General features: G+C 49.5%; 1 protein-coding gene across 1 annotated transcript; it reads left to right on the top strand.

Annotated features, from left to right (window-relative positions):
• The first annotated feature begins 2,535 nt into the window (after positions 1 to 2,535).
• On the top strand, positions 2,536 to 16,050 carry RND3 (Rho family GTPase 3). The gene is made up of 5 exons (XM_050339709.1): positions 2,536 to 2,722; positions 2,829 to 2,916; positions 9,584 to 9,693; positions 11,114 to 11,248; positions 13,951 to 16,050. Exons 1-5 carry the CDS (start codon positions 2,573 to 2,575, stop codon positions 14,200 to 14,202), a joined length of 735 nt encoding a protein of 244 aa, XP_050195666.1. The 5' UTR covers positions 2,536 to 2,572; the 3' UTR covers positions 14,203 to 16,050.
• The last annotated feature ends 6,764 nt before the right edge of the window (positions 16,051 to 22,814 follow it).

The raw sequence follows: 22,814 nt of genomic DNA, 5'->3' as shown, positions 1-22,814 counted from the left end.
AGTGTTTCTTGGGCGTTAAAGTTTCCACATTCCTCACATAGCTGGGTGAGGGTGGATTTTCCACACGTGAGCTGGGTGAGGGAGATGCTTCCCCCAGCCCCGGGGCACCGATTGCTCCTCCAAGGTTTGGCCAAGCCAAACCACCAAGGAATGAGCTCTTTCAGCCTCATCTTCTCCCCTCCTTGTATTCCACAGATCCCCCTCAGATGGCAAGTTGGACTCAGAGGGGCAGAGCAGGACCCCCAGAGCTCTATCCCGCCTGCCCCTGCCCACGAGGCTGCCACGTGTTTCAGTGCAGAAAAAACAAGGTTTTCTGCCCTTTGGAGAAGACCTGACAGCATTTGCACAACTGTATTTTTCCAGATTTATCTCCTGTTCAAATATTCACAGTTGAACAGCAGGGTGAAACCCAGCTTGCTGTGAACATTAAGTTTCTTTGCTTATTCCTCCCATTCCACCGTATATCCAGAAACCTGGTGGACAGCGGGGTTGGATGGAGGCTGCAAAAGAGCTGAGACTAGCTTTAAATTTAAAAAAAAATAAATGGAAAGCTGTCTGCTCCAAGGCTTTACAAATAAGGCACACGCTGCAAATTTCTGTGTTTTGCTTGTGATTTCCAAACAGAAACCAAATCCTTTGGAAAATTCATTAGAGATAAGTAATTTGACCAGATAAAGACATCACAACAAACTCAAAAAATATCAGCACCGACCTTCAGAAATGTCGTGTTTGGGATTCTCCTGCGTGAGTCAGAGCAGCATCTCCCTATGGTCAAACACGCACGGGACGGTAGCACTGAAAAAATCAGGATGTTGTTGTAAAACTTGATGAATTGCTCACGTTTCGGCCCAGAATTGACACAGAGATAGTTCATGACCTGGGTGACTCAAGAGATAAGGCCAAGACCCCACCTTCGGGAAGGACACTCGCCCAGTGCAAAGCCTGGGCTGAGCAAAGCCGGGTCTAAGCAAGGAGGGCAGGCAGGATTAATGCTCTGCTCCAGCTCTCCCGCTGCTGGCAGCCCTTCCCAAGGGCATCTGTGTGCCATGCAGAGCCGTATGGGAGAGGAGAGGAGCACTCGAAGGAGAGGAATGCTGTGAGCTGCTCACAAACCAGCCCTTGTTCGGGGCTCTCCCTTCAGGGATGATGTCAGCCCTCAGCCAGTCTGGCTTGGGGTTGTGTCCAGGAAGCTGAAAAATAGGAAGTTTGTGGTGGGCAGCACCCATCCCTGCTCTCTGGCGACCTGAGGGGACGGCTGGAGCTGTGCCAGGGCAGGCTCAGGTTGGATCTCAGCGAAAGGTTCTTCCCCCAGAGGGTGGTTGGCACTGCCCAGGCTCCCCAGGGCAGTGGGCACAGCCCCAAGGCTGCCAGAGCTCCAGGAGGGTTGGGATGATCCTCTGGGGCACAGGGTGGGATTGCTGGGGTGTCTGTGCAGGGCCAGGGGTTGGACGGGATGGTCCTTGTGGGTGCCTTCCAGCTCAGGATATTCCAGGATTCTGTGCTTTTGTGAGATCCCGACATGCCCCTTGTGACCACATTTTGGGGGAAAAGCCCCTTTGCCCCTTTGTCACGAGCACCAGCCCTGTAGGGCAGTCCAGGCTGAAGGTGGGGGGCTCTCCTCAGCCCAGGGGCTCTGATCAGCCCTTCTCAGCATCCTTCAGCCCTCCTCAGCTCTTCTCAGCCCTCCTCAGCTTTTTCATCCCTTCTCATCTCTCCTCAGCCTTTTTCAGCCCTCCTCAACTCTCCTCAACCCTCCTCAGTTATTCTCATCTCTCCTTGGTTCTCCACACGTCTCATCCTTCACCCCTCCTCAGTTCTCCTCATCCTTCCTCAGTTCTCCTCATCCTTCCTCAGTTCTCCTCATCCTTCCTCAGTTCTCCTCATCCTTCCTCAGTTCTCCTCATCCTTCCTCAGTTCTCCTCATTCCTCCTCAGTTCTCTTCGTCTCTCCTCGTGTCTCCTCATGTCTCTTCTCCTCTCGCCCCTCCTCATCCCAGCCTGAGGCACTGGACCACCCTGAGGGACCCCGGACCACCTCTCCGCCCCTCCGGAGGGCCCCACAGCCCCACACATCCCGCAGGTTTCCCTCTCATACCACCGGCCACTTCAGGACGGCCCGCGCACAATTTTTTTACAAAACCAATAAAAAAAAACCACCACAAAAGCCCCGTTTATTCTCCTGCCGCTGCCCGTGTCCCCGCGCCGCCCTCAGCGCGCGCTCCCCTCAGCGAGGGGCCGCTCCCCCAGGGGGCGCTGTGCTCCGGCGGCGCGCGGCCGTGGTGGGGGGCGTGGCCCGCGCGGGCGGCGGGCGGTGATTGGCGGGCGCGAGGCTATAAATAGGGGCGTGCGGCGGGGGGACAAAGCAGTTGAGCGCGGGAGCGGCGGCGGCTGCCGCGGCTCTGCCACCTCCACCTCGGGGCTTTTTAGTTATTTTTACTTTTTTTTTTTCTTTTTTTTTTTTTTTTTTGCGAGGAAACCGCGTTGTGTGGGGGTTTTTTCCTTTTTTTTTTTTTTCCTTTTTTTCCTCCTCCACTCTTCTGTCGTGGCCGGCCGGAGGGACTAAGCGGAGATCAATGAAGGAAAGAAGAGCGAGCCAGAAGTTATCGAGCAAGGCGGTGATGGATCCCAACCAGAACGTGAAGTGCAAGATCGTGGTGGTGGGGGACAGCCAGTGCGGGAAGACCGCGCTGCTCCACGTCTTCGCCAAGGACTGCTTCCCCGAGGTGAGAAGGACGGGAACGGGGCTGCGGTCGGGGTGGGAGCCGGGATTGGGGTCGGGATTGGGGTCTCTCCGTGCTGGCGGGCTGACTCTGCGCTGTCTCCCGGCAGAGCTACGTCCCCACCGTGTTCGAGAACTACACGGCGAGCTTCGAGATCGACACGCAGCGCATCGAGCTCAGCCTCTGGGACACCTCGGGTGAGCGCTCCCTTCGCATCCCGGGAATGTGGGGTGGGGGATCCGCAGCTCCCGCAGCCCCGAGCCCTCTCCGCATCCAGCCGCTCCTGGGTGCTTTTGTACACATATTAAAAAAAAAATCTGGGATGTACTTTAGGGATATCTCCTTGGCTGAGGGTGCGGACGAGCCTCCTCGGAGCGATTCGTCAGCATTGCGGGGTTTGTGTCCTCACCTGCCTGCGGGGAGCCGAGCCGGGAGCTCCGGCGGCACCTTCGCCCCGCTGCTGCCTGGAAACCCTCGCAGGAGAAAGGAAAGGTGTTTTTCTGCTGATGGGAAACGACAGCGGCTCGCCTCGGAGCTCCCGGTGGCCTCCTTAATGCCTGCTTGGTGTTTTACAAAATACGGGACTATTCTTTTCCCACGATGTTTTAGAGAGTCTTTAAGAGCAGGAAAGGCTTTTTTTTTTTTTAAGGGAAAGCTTTTACCCTTTATCCCTGTTCCTCTGTTATCTTTGTTCCTCTAGGATGCAGGGAGAACCATCCTTTTCTATATCACGAAATAAATGCTGAAGGTCCTTTTTTCTAATTGCACCTTCAGTGACCATGCCAAAAACTGCCTCAAAGGTTGAGGTTTTTGGTGCTTGGCTGTCTCAGTTGACACGTTAAGACGTGTTGAGACACGTTAAGACGGGAACTCTTCCAGATCTTGATAAGTGGGATAATAGGACCGACCTTAGAGGCAGGGGGGTGAGGATGCACCCCAAAACTTGCTGCGTGGGCAGCCAGGGTGTCTGTGCTCTGGATAACTGAGCACTCCGAGGTGTCCAGGGGTGAGTCACACCGTGAACCTTTAACAGAGCTGTGGGGATCATCCTTATCTGCAGAACTGATGGGGGAAAAAAAGACCCGGAGGAACCTGCCAGAACACACAACCCCTTTTCTTCCTCAGGCAGCCCGTGGCGATGGCTCGTTAATGCTGAATTTGGAGCCAGCAATTTCTGCTAAATATGACAGCAGTTCTCTTACCAGAAAGGAAAATGTTAATCCCTTCTTTAAAAAAAGGAGTTCAGGAGGCGGGTTGGCTTTCCTCGTGCTCTTGAGGAAATGATTCCAAATTCTTGCAACACGATTACTGGGAAAAGGCAGTCTCAGCCCACAGCCGGTATCAGCGTAGCTCTGAACTGATTTTTTTTTTTTCCCTCCTTCATCTTATGCCAAGTGAGACTTGCAGACTTCCAGAGTGTGTCTGGTTGGAGCTTTCATCCTCATTACTAAGCTGGCTTTAACCGTGGAATAAGGGCTTATTAAAAATTAATGGTTATTTTGGAAAATTTTATCTTTAGCTTATTAAAATACGCAGGTGAAGCTGTTTGGACACGGCAGGGTTTGGGACCTGGATGTCAAAGGCTGGAGACACCCATGTAAATGAAATATTCCATAGCACTTCAAAAGGCAGGAGCAGTGGAAGGAACACCTTGGCAGCCTGTTGTCCTTTTTGGACTGCCCTGAACTAACAGAAAATTTGGTTGAGTCAGAAGCTCGGGATCAAGTGGGTAATTTGTCTGCCATCCAAAAAAGGAAGAGGAAATATTCCAAGAAGCCAATACTTGGTCTTACAAAGTGTTGCTGAGTGAATCCTCAGCTTGTGGGACTCAGGATGAGGAATTTGGTCCCCATAAACATCCCCTCTCTCCATCTGCAAGAAGCAGCACTCCCCATTAACCCAGTGCAAAATCACATCAGCAGATAAGAGCCAGCAGGAGATAAGATAGTGCTTTAGCATTATCTTCGAGTCTTGGTAATTTAATTTTTACAAGTCTTTGTCCTGGCCCTCTGCTGAATTAGAGTATGTGCCTGAACGACATTTTTTTGAAGCAGGGCTAGGTCTAATTAACTTAAAAATACGGCTGATTGACTGCCAGGTGCTAATGGAAGATCATGGCCATTGCAACCCCGGGGGAGGGGATGGCTGGACCCGGGGTGAGGTGCTTCAGGATCTCTTGTGAATCCTTTGGAAGGATATACTCGACTTCCAGCATTTTATTTTTTTTTTTTTTTTTGGCTCACTGGGAAAATGAGAAAAGCTGTGGCTTAAAACAGTCTTGTGTCGGGGTGAGAACAGGCCCTGCTGTCGCAGTTTTGGTTTATAAATCTTTATTGAATAATAATAATAATAATAACGTGGTTTTTACTAGAGGACCCTTAGGTACAAAATTAGGAGTCATGCAGTTGATGGGAAACTTTGGAGCTGACTGTAAATTTGTTGGGAAGCTGCTGTTGTCTCCTGTTCCTATGGGCATATCCAAGATACAACACACACTTACAAGTAAGAGTGGAAGGGGGAGATTCGTTATTGAAATGTTTTCTGGTACTGTCTCGTCCTGCAAGTCATTAGGAGGATTTAAATTAGCCACAGCGTTAAGGGAAACACTTGCCAACTTGAATTTCAATTGGGTTTTGGACTACCAAGCCTCCTCTCAAAGCAGGAATGTCTGGTTGCAATCTCCCTGCACCATAAATTATTCCACTCTGTGGTAACATGTGGTCGTTTGGAGCTGTTTGGGAGCTGTGGGCTTGTTTGGGGAGGTACAAGAGTAGGATTTCTCCTAAGGTTCAAGCTTCATTTTGTACCTCCACATCAGTGGAACACTTGTATAGGAGTTATGTCTCTTTATCTGTCATGGGCTAATCTAATTACCAAGTTTTTTTGGGTTTTTTTTCCAGTAAAAGTGATATTTATATTTCTTGCTTGGACAGCAGCAGCTGTGGCATGAGGAATCACATCCATTAATTAGGTGTACATACCCAGGTCTCCCTAAAATGTATTTTAGGGCTTTTTTTTATTGCTGGAACCGTGGAAAGTGCACTGGATACTCCACTAAAATAATTCTAGACAGGGCCAGAAATACTTGGGCATTGCTGGGGATTAGCAGGTAATTAAATCCAGAAGGACCTTGGAGCTTTAAGTCAAGTTGGCTTTGCTGGGATTTGGATGTATACAATGTACTCAGTGTCCACAGAGGAGCAGAATATGAATTATGAAGTTTGTGCTGTCTCTCCTTCTCGAGACTGAAACTTAGAGGAATTAAAGTTCCTAATTCCCCAAGTTCCCTGGCAGCAACCACTGTAAGGGGAATGCCCAATTTCTGTCTTTGCCTTCCAGTTCCACTTGGAACTTGAACCATGTGATTTCCTTATTTTAATGGCAGAGTAACAGCAACTAGTTTATCTTATTTATGTACTTTTGATTTTAATTGGAATTAAAATCAAATCACCTCCAAAACCCTGTTTTCTTTGATGAGAACACTGAAGATGCCCTGGATTTTGAGGCCCTCCTGTGCTTGGAGATCACACCTTCTGTGATAGCACAGGAAAATCACCTGAACTCCAGACCAGCCCAGGTTTTGGAAGGAGGAAAACCAGCAGCAGTGAATCAGCTCCTGGGAGCAGCCACTGTGTGTGTGTTTGATGTGTTTTCTCTGCAGCTGGTAATTAGTGAGCCCAAGGGTTTGGGAGTGAAAACGCTGCTGCTCATCTGTTGTTCTTTCAGTTGACTGGACTCCAAAAGGCTACAAAGACTTGAAGCCTGCTGGTGGAGTGGAAATAGCAAAGTCTTGCCTGTTTTACTGAGCATCCCTTCCCTCAAGGCCCACGGGCAAGTGGTGGGATGTGGGGCTGAACCTGCTGCTTGGAGCCGCTGGTGGCTTTGGATCCTCCAGACAAGCAGCTCTCCCTGCTTTTAGCATCTTAGAGCAGTGCTAAACCACCAAAAAATTAAGTGTTTTCTAACTAGTAATGGTATAATTCTGTCATTTGTTAATTTAAGCCTAAGCTTGGTATCTACTCTACACCAGCATTGCTGGGGAGGGGTTTGGTTTCTGTTTAAAAGCTGAATTTGTGTTGGACTTTGTGTAAGGGTTCAGAAGTAGATCATTCTGAATGTTTCAAGTATTTTGGCTTGAATTATTTACAAATTAAAGGAGGAGGGTTGCAGCTGGAACAGACTCCCAGCCCAGAGGAAGATGAACTTTTACAGCCTTATCAGCAATTCCTTGCTAAAAGTGAAAAATCACCCGTGTTGTCCTCACCAAAAATGTTTTATTTTGTAGGAGCGGGATCCCAAAAAACAAATAGCCCGATTTATTTATTTATTTATTTATTTATTTATTTATTTATTTATTTATTTCCACAAATACCACTGCTCCAGCCCTACATTCTCCTCCTGTTTTCGAGGGTTGGCACGGCTTCAGCTCTGCAAACTAACATGAAAAAAGAGCGAGCTGGAGTTGTCTGCTCGGACTTGAGCGAGCCTCATTCCTGGCATTCCTGCCTTCTGAGGCTTTCTCCGGGCTGGGGGATGAAATGCCAGCCTGAATAGGGCCTGCACAGCCAGAGCTGCAACCCCTCTTTATTTGCACAGCAAGAAAGGCTCGGTTCTTGCTGCTGAATGAGAGCAGGAAATTCGCTTTGTGGGTCCCGCAGCCCCGAGTAGTTGAAAGGGTTCCTGTTTGTTGTGCCACCCCGGAGAGGAGGTGCTGAATATTCCTCCTCGAAAAATGCATTTATCCCAGCTCAGCACCTTTAATGGGAGAGAGCTCCAGAGGGACAAAGCTGAGGAGCAAAACCCTCCAAAGCTGCAGCTGATGGGGTGGGAAGGAGTCTGAGGGCTGCAGGTGGTGACTCTGTGTACACATAAATACGTGCTGGTGGACATATATGGTGTGCTGTATCCCTGCAGCCCTGCTGAGTGAGGAGATAGGTATGTGTCTGAGGAATTAAGTTTCTGGGTGAGGCTTTTTTTTTTTTTTGGAGCCTCCTTTTCTAGCCAGCAAACCACTTGGCATTTCAAAGCCCTTCCCTCCTGCCCTTACACGCTGGGGAGATGGGCCAGGTTGTTCTGCAGTTCCTCTGTCCCTGGGCACATCCCTCGGCCCTGGGGCTCCAGGAGAAGGAACTTGGCCCTGAGGGCTGCAGGATGGAGCTGTTTAATAGATAGCTGGGGAGTAATTAGGAGGGAAAATGCTTATTGATGGTCCCTGGGAGCTGGAGGAGTTTACCACGGGTCACCTGGCTCAGAGTTGTCCCCAACATGTCATTGAGTGCTGAATTCAGTTAACTGTGGTGTGGTGAAGAGCAGCCTTTGGCAGCTGCCTCTTTGTCAGCTTGACATCATTTAGGAGGATGAGCATTTGAATGAAGCAGCCTCGTGCCACAAATTACCTTCTGCTACCTAGTTTGGTAAGGCTTCATTCCCCATGTGTTACCCTTCGCTTCGAAAACAACATTCCTGGGATTCTTGACTCCTTTCCGGGCAGTGGAAGCTGCCCAGCTGAAGTCAGACCCGTTCACACCATCCCCTGCTCTGCCTTGTGCAACAGCCAGAGCTGCCTGTCACTTAAAAACTCGAGGAATTTCCCTAATCCCTCAGCCTCTCAGGCCTTCCAGCCAATTAGTCCCAGAGAGCTGGGAAACCGGGGGCATAATTAGCTGATAACCCCCCAGAAGCTGTGTTTTTGTTGAGTGTGCTCTGTGCTGTGTTGAGGGGGGGAAAAAAAAAAATACAGAAATAAGGGTGTGTTATGAGCTTTAAGTTCCAGGCACGCATTTTAAAGCCCAAGCTCTTGCCCTGTTGAGCCACCTGACTGGTTTAAGCACCCTTTTAAATCAGAAATATGTTCTCCTCAGGTAGTGAAGCACAGCAGACTTAAGGCCAAACCAAATGGTGGCTTCCTTTTTCTTAGGAAAAAGAAAAAAAAGGAAGATTTTATTTCCCCAAACCTGTTGCCAGACTCACCAGCTGATTAAAATGACGTTTCTGATGTATTTGTAACTCTGCACATCCTGATCATTCTTAAAGCAAACCCCTCACAGCTCTGCAAGTAAAACATGCCCAAAGTGCAATATTGTGCCTACATCTGTTCCCCCAGATCACTAAATTAGCTTTGATCTCCTTGATAAAAATCTGGTTTATGGGCTAAACATAAACATTTATTGCAAGCTTTTATTGGTTTACAGATTAATGAGGCTTTTTGTGACAGATAACTTGCCTGCCTACAGGGCTGGGATCCCTTCCTGCTGGACTCCTGCAATAAATGCTCTAATTGGAAGCAAGAATTTCGTCTAAAAATTCCCAATATCCATGACAACTAACGATGCTTTTCTGCCCTTGGAGCTGTTTGTTTTAAATTAACTGTTAGGCAAATCAAAACTGCTGAATTTCAAAGCTTTATGTGGGTTTTGGGTTGGTTTTTTTGTGGTTTTTTTTTTTTTTTTCCCCCCATGAAAGCACAAGTGTGGCAAATGTGCTTTGAAAAAAGCCTTTTTGGAGTTGGAGGATTTGTTCTCCCGAGTCAAATCCCTGCAGGTTAATGCTGGGACTTAAACTTGGGCTGACCCTGTTTTCCCTCTCCTTGTTGTTGGGAGGCTTTTGGTGGGAGATGGATCACTGGGGTGCCATCACTCTTAATTACTGGGGAAAGCTGCTGCTTTTGGAGGTGAGGAACAATAGGAAAGTGGGGAAAATGAGCCGTGAGGAGCGTTCTGGGAGTACAATTCTACTGAAGAACAAAAATAGCTGGGTGTTATTACAGAGTTTAACCCAAAACCTCTCGAAACTTTCTGAATAAGCTTGAATAGGTGCAGAAAAGAGAAGATAAACTAATAAAAATGTTTGTTTGTTCCCCTGCAGGGTCCCCCTATTATGACAACGTCCGTCCCCTCTCCTACCCGGATTCCGACGCCGTCCTGATCTGCTTTGACATCAGCAGGCCAGAAACTCTTGACAGTGTCCTAAAAAAGGCAAGTTTTGGGGAAACATTTGAGCGTAAAAGCTGTTGGAGGAGCTTGTCTTTCAATCAGTGCTGCTGTTCCTTTTGGTGGAGAGGTGGCGGCGCTTTGCAGGGCTGGAGTTTGTTTGAAAAGGGGTGAATTAACTGGAGACCAAAAACTCGCTAGTGGATGTCGAGGGCTGAAGGGAATTCTCATTCCTCAGCCCTTAGACGGCAGGGTGTTGGTGGAGGGTGGTGTGAGGTGCAGCCAAGGAATTGCCTCTCTCACAAGGTGTTCCTCTGAGAGACAGGGTTGGGAAACTTGGCCGTGTTGTAAAGGTGGTTACGGTGCCAGCCGAGGGTTTGGACCCCTGCCACGGCTTTACATAATTCCTCAGCCCGTGACAAACGCCTCTGGAAGCCACCAGCAGACCAAGAAGTAGCATGGAAATACAACCTCAGTGATCCAAGATTCAGAGTCAGACTTTCCATGAGGGAAAACATTGCATTTTGATAATCAGGCTCTGTGTTGAAGGTGGTCCTGGTGCTCCCCTTGCTGAGCATGACTCAACTTTGCACTGCTTTTAAGGCTTAATGACCTGAAGTTCCTCTTTTTTTCTGTAGCTGGGGCCAGTGGTTCTTGTCTCACTGGGATAAAGTGGCACACAATGCTCTGAATAGCCTACAGGAAATGCTCAAAACCTATTCTCTCAGCCACAAACTGTGCCAGCAACCATCCAGAACTGTGTTTTTATTGTCTCTGATAATGTTGGTTACTATACTGTTGCCTCAGCGTGTACATTTTTCTTAGCGTGCTTTTAAACCCAAATTATAACCTTACATTTTAGGGATCATCATCTGCTCAGATTATGCTGCGAAACTTTTGACTTCTCTTGTGTTTTCAGCCTGTTAGGGATTATCTGCTCACATTGTGCTGCTGAATTTTTGGCTCTCTCGTGTTCTCAAAATGACTTTGTAGAGAGGCAGAAAAACAGGGGATATCTCACAAGTTCTGTTTGAAGGGCTTTCTGAGGGTTCCCAGGTTGAACCTTGGGCAGACTTGTGCAGTTCCAGGTGTGAGGATGTAGCCAGGAGCCAATATTTAGCAGTGCTTATTTAGTGGTGGTACAAGCCCTGTGGTGACACCAGCTATCAGCTGTCTCTGGCTGGGTGTGAGAAGCATCAGGCCTGCAAACCTTTACTCATGTAGGTAAATAATCTCATTTCCTCTTGCTTAGTAAGTCAGTGGAATTACTGAGTGTGTGAGATACTCACATTTCATCCCTGGCTGGGGCTGATGCCTCCAGAAAATCAGCTCCGAGGTGGAACAATTATGTAAGAATATTTCTGTGGGGGATGTCATGGCTTATTAAACTTCACCTTGTATCTCCTGCTGCTTTGGATTTAAACACCCCACTGCCTGGCTTACAACAACAACTTCCATTTTACAGTGGAAAGGGGAGATCCAGGAGTTTTGCCCCAACACCAAGATGCTCCTGGTGGGCTGCAAGTCGGATCTGCGCACGGACGTCACCACGCTGGTGGAGCTCTCCAACCACCGGCAGACCCCCGTGTCCTACGACCAGGTGAGTGCCACGTCCTTCCTTGGACTCGAGGGTGCAAGATAAACCTCTTTTCTGTGGCTTTATGAATCTCTATGAACACTTTCTCCCCGCCTTGTTGACATCCTAGAAGGAGGATGCGCTCTAGGAGGAGGTGGAGGTGAATTTGAGAGGGACGAGTAAAGGCGAAGCCTGCCCGTAGATTGGGTGCAGCAGGAAATCCTGCAGCCCCACAACACATCTTGGAATCACAGCTTTAAACATCACAGGATTGTAGCCTTGTTGGTTGCAAAGAGATCTTTAAGTGAATTGTAAATAAACTTAACTCTGTCCCTGCGGAGGCCAAAAAGGAACGGAGAGCTGACACATCTGGTTTATGTGCTGACAAATTGGGAAAATTGCTGCCTTAGGCTTGAGTGTCAATCATTTGACTCGTCATCATGACGAGTGTTTGCATCTAATCTGTCCCCTTTAAAATCTGGATACCTTAAAATACCTGTGAAGGCACCTCGTAGTCCCCTCTGAAGGTGGCCAGAAAAGCACTTTAATTCTTGGAGGAGTTCTGAAGTGCTGGGGGAGTGAGAAGTCTGGAGCCGTTAGAGGATAAAGAAATTGAGGTGAAAGGGAAAGGAATCAGGTCATGGGAGAGCAGGAATGGGAAAACTGGGCTCTGAGGTAAACTTGCCTTTATTACTCACATGTGTGTGATCACTGCAGCTGAATCACACTGATGGTGACAGATACACCCTGTAGGAGGGAGAGTGGTACCTCCAGAAGCCACTTCAGAGTCTTTATCATGTGCTAGCAGCCAGGTTTTGATCTTTTATTCACAGTCTGAAATTTCCCAAACCAACAGCTCCTAATATGGGATTGCTCATGCTGCTCCTGCAGCGTGTTTAAATTGACAAATTGCAGCACTTCAGTAAAATCACCCAGTCTCACCCCTTGAGTGATCAAAGAGAGCCATCAAAAATCTGCTGGCAGGTGGAATTTTTCCCCTGGAGTTGGATTCACACCTGGAGTCGCAGCTCAGCCTTGTACCCCTGAGGAACAGGAGTCAGCTGAAGACCAAGGGCTGAGCCAGGAGCTGTTCCTTGGCATCCAGAGGGAAAATTGTACCTGTTCCAGGGAAGCCCATAATTTCCTCTGCACTCTTTGTAAGCAGAAGCCTGGGCTGAGCAGTGCTTGGTGTGTTTTTGTGGCTGCCAAATTCCTGGTGGTGTGAAAAGACCCAACGCTCCTGCGCTGGGTCCTCGGGGGTCGAGACACGGCTTAATCCTAAATTCCCTCTGCTGGCTAAGTCCAGATCAGAGAGCTGAGTGGGGCTTTCCCAGTCCTGGGGAGGACAAAGGCATGGTGGTGACACCCTCCTCCAGTGGGTTGCCCAGTTGCCCTGAGCTACACCTGAGCAAACATCGCCGAGGCTCCAGGGACAGGGTTGGTGGAGTTGAGGTGTTTAACTGTGGGGAGGGCTCGTCCTACAAGCCAATACTCCTTTATCAACCACTCCCACTTCAGACTGATAGAGTGGCTGCATCACTGCAGGGCAAATAGGGAGGATTGACAGCTGGATCTGATGAGATCGGTGCCATCAGCCTGGCAAAGAGCAGAGAGGGAGGGGTTGGACCGGGCTTGTGCCCATGAGTATGTGAGGAGTGGCACGTCAAGGATGTGGCTGGATTTCATAACTTCACCAAAGATTCATCCCCCAGAAATAAAATTCCACTGAGACAACTCTGTTTTTTTTCCACATAATGCTGTATTGTGGTCCCAGGAGCAAAATCCACAACAGGATACTGGGTCATTGTCATCTGTGGGTGTCACGTGTTGTTTTCCTTGTGCTGCTGGAACAAACAGCCCTGCTTTGACTTTTAGTGCCCTTAAACTCAAAAAAGAAGGGTTCCTCTAACCCCTAATGTCCTTTCTCCTTCTCTTCCCTGTTTCCTAGCTGGAACTATCCCCAAACCCACAGCACATTTCCCTGTGAGCTTTGCCCTCCTCATGGAGCTGTAGCAGGAGCTCTGCTCCAGATCAGGGGTTGTTCCTTAAGGCCCAGAATCCCAATTTTTTTCCTTGGAGATAGGCTTAAATCTGGGAGCTGCCAGCTCCAGACCTTTCCCAGGAGCATGAGATTCATGGATTCAAGTTGAGGGGAAACTGCTAAATAGGCCCCACTAAGACTCTTCAGGCTTTTTGCACTTGTTTGAAAGTCACTGAGTTTATCTCCTCTTCCAGTTTCTGTCTAAATGGTTGGATACTTGTTCAACTCATCCTGGGAGGCAAAACTCTGTTTATTTGGCAAAATCAGCTGCTGGAGCTTTAGCTTTTCTCACAAAAAAAACCCAGCACTGGAAAGGAATTGTGAGCTTTGCTTTGGCTCCCTCAGAATCTGAGTATTGATCACCTGTTAAGGTGAAAGTGCTAAATAGGCAAATTAAGGGGAAATTGGTAAATAGGCCCCACTAAGACTCTTCAGGCTTTTTTGCACTTGTTTGCAAGCCTCTCTCAGTTTATCTCCTCTTCCAATTTCTGTCTAAATGGTTGGAAACTCCTTCAACTCATAACTCTGTTTATTTTGCAAAATGAGCTGCTGGAGGTTTGGCTTTCACCAAAAAAACAAACAAACCAACAAACAACTCTGCAAAGGAATTGGGAGAGCTTCGCTTTGGCTCCCTCAGAACCTCAGTATTGCTCACATGTTCTTTGTGTTGCTGTTTCCCCCTCAGGGTGCAAACATGGCCAAGCAGATTGGAGCCGCCACCTACATCGAATGCTCAGCCTTGCAGTCGGAAAACAGCGTCAGGGACATTTTCCACGTGGCCACCTTGGCGTGCGTGAACAAAACCAACAAAAACGTCAAGAGGAACAAATCGCAGAGGGCCACAAAGCGAATCTCACACATGCCCGGCAGGCCAGAACTGTCCACAGTGGCCACGGACTTGAGGAAGGACAAAGCAAAGAGTTGCACTGTGATGTGAAGGACCTCTTGGATTTTTTTTTTTTTCCCCTGGAAGGAGGAGGAGGAGGAGCGTCCAGGAGGGGTTGGAGGCTCGATGAAGTAACAAAAGCCACGTGGTGTTTAAATGAGGGGCTTCTGTTCTGCCAGGGCTTTAATGGAGACTCGGCCTGGTGGGTGAGACTGTGCTTAGAGGAAAAGGCTCTTGAGGTGGCACCAGGAAATGACACGTTGAAGAAAATGCCAAAAAAAAAAAAAAATAAAGGGAAGCAAAACGTTTGAATGTGCTGAGAGAAGAGTGAGTGGGAAAATGACCCTGCAAAGGAGAGAGGTGTCGTGGACAGCGCTCGTTCCTTTTATTAACGCTCTGCTCCTGGATGCTACCACTTTGATTTCATTAAAATAATACTTTAATGGGGGTTTTTTAAATTTTTTTTTAATGAAGACGTTATTAACGTGCCCTCCTCATTAAGGAACTTTACCCCTGTGACCTTCTAGTTGGTTTTCCAAAGGATATGATCTGATTTTTTTAGTAGCTCGTTGTGAAAATGGGGAGAGGATTCCGAGGCTTGCGTGTCACCTGGAGGAAAACACTGCTTGGGAAAGAGTCTGGAGTTCTGTGTGATCCACTCTGGGGATGAAGACACCCTGTTTTGAGGATTCCCAGCCTTACAGGTGGAAATGGATGGAATTTTGGGGTGTGTGGGGGGGAAGGGCACAGCTCCTGCCCCCTTGCCAGGACTCTGGACTCGCTGTTCCTCTCTGTGGTTGTGGCGTGGAGTGGCCTCCAGTCGTGGTGTTGTGTGTGGCTGTAGGTCCCAGTGCAAGGTGCTAAGAGCTGTGATTGACAGATGATCCTCGGTTTTTTCCGACCATGAGAATTCCCTAAAGCCTTACTGCCCACCTGGGGGGAAGCCCCCAGCCTCCTGTGCTCCAGGAGAGGGGGGAATCCCGGGATAAACCCTGCAGAGAGGGGCTGTTCTGTGACCTGGTTGCAAAAGGAAACTCCCCCTCCACTCCCCAAAACAATCTGCAAATGAGCCAGCAGAGCCAGGGCATCTTTTGTGATGCTCTTCATTTTTGGGGGCTGGGGGCAGGGCAGCCACCTCCTGCTGCAGATGGGGGAGGAAATGATCTGAACAACTGTGAGGCCTTAAGGGGTCCCCGGTGGCAACTGGAAACTGCCCTTAATCTTTCAGATGAACCCACAAATATCCAGACAGCAGTCAGGGAACACGGGGGAACCGGTTCAGGCAAATTCCTTTTTTTTTTTTTTTGTTTTGTTTTGTTTTGCTTGCTGTTGTTCCACCCAATAAATCAGCCTTTAAAGTCGAGTGTTTGCAACTCCCTGACCCACTAAACTTCTCTCTCAAAAGAAAGGAGACTCTTGAGCTCTGCCCAGCGTGGTTGCTGCTTGTGGAGGACAAGCATTTCGTTCCCCAAGGGTGATGCTTCGTTTTTGAAGTGTTAAAAGCTGCGTTCACTTGTGCGAAGGTGAAGGCTTGCCATGATTAACTCTTAAATTAAAACTCAGTTCTCTGTGTGTGCGTGTGTGTGTTCCTGGCACTTTGTTTCAGCCGAGAAAAGAAGAAAAAACAAACAAAAAAACACCAAACAACCACTCCCATTCTGGTTATTTCCCACAAAAAGACATTTTTTTTGCCACCATAATAAGCTTTTAACTGATGCAACAGTGCTCTTAGGGCAGTATTACAAAATAGCTGGTAAGTGCTTCTTTCTGTATTTAAATATTGTGGAAAAAATAAGTTATAACTGTCATAAAGCAGGACATTCATTACTTTTTTTTTGTTTTTTAAGTTGTTGAAGTCACTTTGTATGTTTGGTTAATGTTTCTGCAGTATTTATTAAAATACCATTTTTTTTTCTTTGAATTAAAAAAAAGAGAAAAAAGTAATTGCCTCGTAGTGGAAATGGCCTTTGTGTGGTAGTTCATTAATGCCTGTGTGATTTGGGCATAATTGTGCTGAGCTACAGGCTGGGAAGGGGGATGTGATTTGGATGGGAATCATTTTTCCCCCTGAACAGCCTTTTGGACTCTTGTACATTATATTTTAGGGGGTAGTGTGGCTTACTTATCCAACTTATTTCCCGGAAGTGCCAGAGGAAGAGGAGACTGGAGCAAGAAAACAAGTGTGCTGTGCTTTGCTTTGCCTCTATAAAGCTGAATTTGGAAAGGTTTCCTGTGCTGTGAGTTCAGCAAAGGCTCATTCCCAGCCTGTTCTCTGCCACTGTTGGAATATCATGGATGCAGCTGGAAGCTGAGGCAGGAGAGCTTCGGGTTGTCTCAGTTCTGGGTCTCCTGTGAGCTCACTCTCCACCTCTCAAATCCCAGCAGCTGTTTTATCTCCCTGATTCCTGTGACCAATCCTTGCACTGCCCTGATCTTTCCTTCCCGCTTCTCATGACCCAGCAGGTTTGGAGCTGCTGTAATTACAGGAGTGAGGGGTTAATTATCCTCCTGCCTGAAAATCTCCCTTGTCTTTGACATCTGAACGTGTCTTGTCCCAGCCTTTGGTCTCTCCAGCAAGTTGAGTCCATGTGGCAGGTTGATGAGCTCCTGATTACTGGGGTTAAATACACCTTGTAGGTCACTGGTCCAGAACTGAGTCAGCAGGAGCCAAACAGATCCACTCCTCCTTCAGTGACTTAGAATCTCTGCCCAGGAAGGGTGTTCCCAAAATTAATATTTAACCAGCTCTGTGGTGCCTCTTGGAGGTTTTTTGGTGTCTGTATCAGAACTCCCAAGTGCTGGAGGAGCAGTTGGGCCACTGTTTCTACTTTCTACTGATGGTGCTTTTGTTCTTCATCTTAAGCCTTGTGGTCCCACATCACCAGTTCCCCAGTCCAGGTTCTTGGTGGTTTCCCTGGCACCTGACCACGGCACAGCTGGTGTTTGTTCACACTTGGCAGAGCACCATGACCTACAAACCTTCTCCTGGGGTTTGTAGACCCTCAACAGATCCTCTGTTGTCTCTTTTCTGACCTCTGCTCTGCTATTTCCTTGGGCTTGAGGAGCAGGTTAGGAGAAGGAAATAACCTCTTGGAAGCCTCAGTTTGACTTTTGAGAGCCCCTCCCTGCACCCCCCCAGAGTTTGCAATGAATTTTTGGCCCATTTAATGTGCACGGCCTTGGTTTTACATCACTCCTGTGTCACACCCAAGTGTGGTCACAAATGGGGTGGATTAGGGAGATACTGTTAAATGCACTCTGAAAACATCCTTAGGCTCCTCCAGGAAGGAGATAAACCCCATTTTCAATTGAACACTGTTAATCACTGCCCTTCTTTAATTCCACCAGCACAGTGGAATTGATTTCCTCCTTTGTTTCACTCCGAGGGGATGAAAGATGGAAATGTCTTGATTTATCTACATTTTCTCTTTTAATGTTAAAAAAGAAAGCTGGTCATTCTGTCTAAAGCCACTAACTTTTCCAAGGTTTCTTTTTCTCTTACTGCTTCCCAGTTTTACCTTTTCCTTCAGACCAGAACTGCCACTTTTGTTGTTCACATGAGGCGTTTCTTGCCAGCTTTGGCCCTGTGGTGGTTGAAACCTCCGAGCAGGAGGAAGGCCCAGAGGTTTACCCCTCTAAAACAAGAACCTGGGCTGAGCTGACACGTGCAGGAGGATCCCAGTTGGATTTGGGTGTCAGCAGGATGATGTCCAGCTCCAGTAAGATGACCCACAGCTCTCCAGTTGCTAAAGCGGTGAATCGGAAGTATTTCCACTCGTGGGCTGGACTTGGTCAGATGTTTCCCTTCAGCACCATTTGATCCCTGGAAAACAACTTTGGCAGGTGGCCACGGCCAGGTTCCCTTCCAAAAAGCTCTTCACTGGTGCAAGTTCTTCTGTCTGGCTCTGTTATGACCCGACCCTGCTGTGCAACCGCTCGCGGGAATCGCGGTGCGTTCCTGAGCCTCGTCCCCCGCGGCAGATCCCGGGGGATCCCCGGGAGAGCCCTGTTCCTAGACAAGGTGGGCTGCTCTGTGGTGCAGAAATAGAGCTGGCAGGCTCCCCACCACGCCGAGGACGTGGGACTTGACACCTCCTCGCTTCGCGGAGCACTCGTCACGAGCGCGGCCCCCGCGTGCGATCCTTGCGGGGCCAGCAGGGGAGGGGGTGGGTGACGACACCAAACTGAGCCTGGCTGAGCTGTGCTGTTTGCTGGGTATTTATGGCTATTTCCACACAGACTGGGAGCTCTAGAAATGGGTGTTTCCACCCAGACTGGGAGCTCCTTAAAGCTCTGCACAGACTGTTCTTGTGGGATGTTGGTGGATCGGGCTGGTGGTGCTGAACCCTCCAGGCAGGACCTGCCTCGGGGGCTGCTGCAGGAAGGGAAAAAGAGCTCAGAAAGGAGACTGAGCTCCTTCCTTGTCTCTTGGACTGGTTCTCATGGCTGAGCTGCAGAGAGAAATAAGGGTAACTTGGCTCTTGAGTAGTCTGAAGTTGTCAGGGTGGCATTTCCTTGCCTAATCCTCACGCAGCGGCGCTGCCTCTCCTCGGGGAGGGATTACTGCCTGAAAAGCCAGTCATTAGTACTTCTCAGATCATTGCATTTCTTCCTACCAAACTCCCTTCTTAGAACAAAAGATTTATTAACCTTTGTTCCTTCCCAGGGATTCTCCATCTCTTTTGGCTCTCATTTTAACTAAGCTTTCCTGCAAAAGCCACGGAGAGGCTGGAGCTGCAGTCCCTGGGCTGCAGCAGCAGCAGCTGCCAGTTTTTAAGCTCAAACAGAATTTTTTTTATATGTTCCTGAGGCCTGTTCAGCTCTTTCTTCTTCCCAGGAGACCCTTGAATGTCCTTGGATTGTGCTGAGCCCCAGTGAGGGGGTGCTGGGGACCAAACTCCTGCCACAAGAGCCTTGCCGTGGTCCTTGTTCTCTGTCAAGGAGTGATGTCCTACCAAGTGTCTCTTTTGTTTTTTTCATCCTCCCTAAATTAGCTTGGAGGATTAGGGACGAGAAGCAATCTTGAGGAGGAGAGCAAAGATCTCATCCAATTTTCTAAAGGATCTGTGGACAAGGAAGTTTCCCTGCAGCTGCCAAGTGGGGAAATGGCTTTTTCAGACCACAGACCCACACACCTCACAGAAGGACTAATCCTGCCAGCTCCAGGTCTTCCCTGTTATTTACACACACCATGGCACAAATTCTGTGGAGTTCTCCCAGATCTTTTCCTCTTGCAATTTGCTGTTGAGGTTGGTAAGAAATTGGCTGTGTTTAATTTGTAGAAAGGCTGGGAAAGGGGGTGAATCCCCTTTGTGCAGCACAGGGACACCCCTGCTGTGCCCTGGCCACTTCCCCTGGTCCAGGAGGTGATAACAGCACCAGAATCCCATGGGAATGAGGAGAGGGGCTGAAAAAAGCTCCCCCCAAACCAGCCTTGAACCCCCTGTGGCCCTCCCAGAGCTCCTCACCCTGCAAGTGGAGACATTCCCTGGTTAAACCACATTCCTGGGGTCCTGCTCCTGCAGCCTGGGGTGGGAACAGCCCCCCTGGGGCCAGTTTGGAGCCTCCAGGTGCCACTTTGGGGTGAAAGGAGCTATTTGATACATTTTACCAGGCAAATATAAAATATGGGGGCGGGGAGCTATCAGTAACTCTCCGCAGCGTGCTCGTGAATTAAAGTGGCATTTCGGTGGATTTGCAATGAAATAATGATCATATTATTAAATGTTATTAAATAAATAACGAGTGGGGGTGAAGTTATGGCCCTTGGGAGCCCCTGAGCAGCAGGGGAAGGGGCTGTGGGCCTGTGCCTGTGGCCTCTGCCAAGGCTCACCTGGGTTTTTTAGGGGAAAACCCAAAGAAAAGCTTCATCCCCAGCACCAGGAGCCTCGACTTCAGCAAACACACAACTCCAGGGAGCAGAAGAACAAACAGGCACTGTGGATGGCTCTGAGGTGTCATCCCATGGCTGGAATCCAGGCCAGCAAATGGCACTGCTGGTCCTGGGGGTGCTCTGGGCTGGCCCAGGGCAGAGGGTGCTCACTGAGCCTCGGGCACCGCGTGTGTTGTCACCGTGAAAAATGATCAGTGAACAGGGGCTGGAACACCCTGGAGCACCTTCAGCTGCTGCTTGAGGAGCTGTGGCAGGTCCTCGTGTGACCTCGGTGCTGAGGACCAGGGAGGGAGAAGGGGATGTGGCAGCAAAGGAGCTGAAATCTCAACCTTTTCTTCCACAGCCGCAGGGGCAGGGAGCGGATCTGGAGCGCCGGGAATGCGTTCCCCTCCTCGGGAATGTGCTGATGCCATCGAGCCGCTCAACCTTTCCAGCACGGGCAGGGAACAAAAGCAAATTGTGGGGCCTCGGGGCGTTTTCTGCCCCCAAAAACGGGACCTCCCGAAGTCAGGGCAGGACTGGGAGCTGTAGGTGGCTCCTCAGAGTTTCAAGTTACCCAGAGCAGAGCCATTAACCTTCTCCTGGCTGTAATGACTGCAAATTAGATTCGAGGCTTGCCTTAAACCAGACGGTGAGTCATTTATTCTATAGCATGTCTGGTGTTTAGGGAAATCTCTTCCCTGTGCTCCTGCCAGCTGGGGTGACTAATCCTGCATGGGAGCAGTGACGTGGGGATGGGGGCACTGACCCCTGCACTGCAGCACTGTGAGCTCACCCTCTGCTTGCTGACATCACGGGTTCACTGGTGTTCATCTGCTCGTGGAGGTGTTTTGGTGCTCTTTGTCCCGCTCAGGAGGTGTTTTGGGTGCTCTTTGTCCCGCTCAGGAGGTGTTGTGGTGCTCTTTGTCCCGCTCAGGAGGTGTTTTGGGTGCTCTTTGTCCCGCTCAGGAGGTGTTTTGGGTGCTCTTTGTCCCGCTCAGGAGGTGTTTTGGGTGCTCTTTGTCCCGCTCAGCAGGTGTTGTGGTGCTCTTTGTCCTGATTTTTTTTGCCCTGATTCCCAGCAGGGAGGTGACAGGATGGATGGACAGCATTGCATGGGGTACCTCAGCCATGAGAAACCCTTCTCCTGCCCAGAGAGATGTAGATGCCCCATCCCTGGAAGCGTCCAAGGCCAGGTTGGATGTGCCTTGGAGCAACCTGGGATAGTGGAAGGTTGTCCCTCCCCATGGGCAGGGGTTGGAATGAGCTTTAAGATTCCAACCCAAACCATTCCATGGTTGCAAAATGCTCTTTCTCCACCTCGATTTCTGTAGCTTTACCCACCCCTGATGAACTGGGAGCACCACCTTGTGCAAACACGCAGTGGTGTGTGCTTCTACACCTAAATTTGGGGTCCCACTGGTGACCTGCACCCTTCTCTCTGCACAAACCCCCCTAAAAACACCCAGCTGTCACTCATCCCACTCCCCGGGACCTTTTTTCCAGTGCTGACAAAGGAAATGCCATCCCAAACCACCGCACCTCGCTGCCCAGAGTGCTGTGCTGATGGAAGGACTGATGGAAGGACGCGCCCGGTGAGCTTTTGTCGCCTTCCCTTTGTCCCTTCCCTCTGCGATTCCCACTCCGGTGTCTCTGGGCAGTGCAGGCAGCTCCGTGCTGGCTCCTCCAGCCCTTCCCCGCTCCACACGGGTGGTGGCTTGAGCCAGCAGCGCATCAGAGCCATTTCATTAAGGTTTGGGGATGCTGAGGGTGGGGTTTGGTGCCTTTCCAGGGCGAGGAGGGCTTTGTGGGGTGGGGGATGTGTGAGGGCAGGGCTCTGTGTGAGTGTGTGTGTGTGTGACTCTGCTCGCAGCCCTGAAAAGGCTGGGAGGGGGCGGGGGGGGCACTGGCGGGGGAGCCCAGAAGGCTCATCTGGTGTCAGCACCATTCATGTGCAAAGCAGGAGCCAGGGCAGCGCATTAGCTCCGAGCTGGAAATCGCTCTCGCAGGCGATCCCAGACTTTTCAGGGATGCTGCACACTTGAAGGTTGGTTATTAGTTCCAAATGCTGCAGGAGCATCTGCTCTCAACTAGCTAGAAATCATGTTTAATAACAAGAAAACCTACTCCAGCCAAATCCCTGTTGGGAGGGCTTTAGCCCGAACAAAGGGCCCCACCACCCCTGATTTCCATAACAGATGTAGCATGTGATGCATGACAGCCCAGCGCAGTGGAGCTCCTTTATTCCCCACATCTCCATCTGCAAGGACCCGGGCTTTCATTTTATTAATTACTCTGGTGTGCCCCGGCACGGCTTTGTGTGGCTGCGGGAGGAAGGGCTTGTGTTTCATGCTACAATGCCCGTGGTAATGGCTTGGGTTGGTTGCTTTTCCCTTTTATTTTTTTTTTTAAATTTTTTTTTCCCTTTTCTAATTTTAGTGTTAAAGGTCGTTCTCCCTCCCCTTTTCCACTTCTCTGCATATGGCACACAGGGGGAAAATACCAGTCACTCAGTGCTTGTGGTGCCAACCCTGCCCCTTCCAGGCAGGGCTGCCAGTGGGCACCCCCAGGAGCCAACAGGCATCTTCTCCGTGCCAGCCTTGGGATGATGCTCAGCCAACTCCCTCAGGATGCCCTTTCTGGTCCATCCTCAGCTCCCAGTTCACACTTTTCAACCTGGAAGCGCCCAAGGCCAGGTTGGAGCAGCTTGGGATAGTGGAAGGTGTCGCTGCCTGTTCACCTCTTTGAAAATAGATGATCTTTACGGTCCTTTCCGACCCAAACCACCCTG

The sequence above is a fragment of the Myiozetetes cayanensis genome, unplaced genomic scaffold (assembly GCF_022539395.1).
Source record: "Myiozetetes cayanensis isolate MyiCay16 unplaced genomic scaffold, myiCay2020 scf9, whole genome shotgun sequence".
Classification (NCBI taxonomy): domain Eukaryota; kingdom Metazoa; phylum Chordata; class Aves; order Passeriformes; family Tyrannidae; genus Myiozetetes; species Myiozetetes cayanensis.
This window is presented reverse-complemented; position numbering and strand designations above follow the sequence as displayed.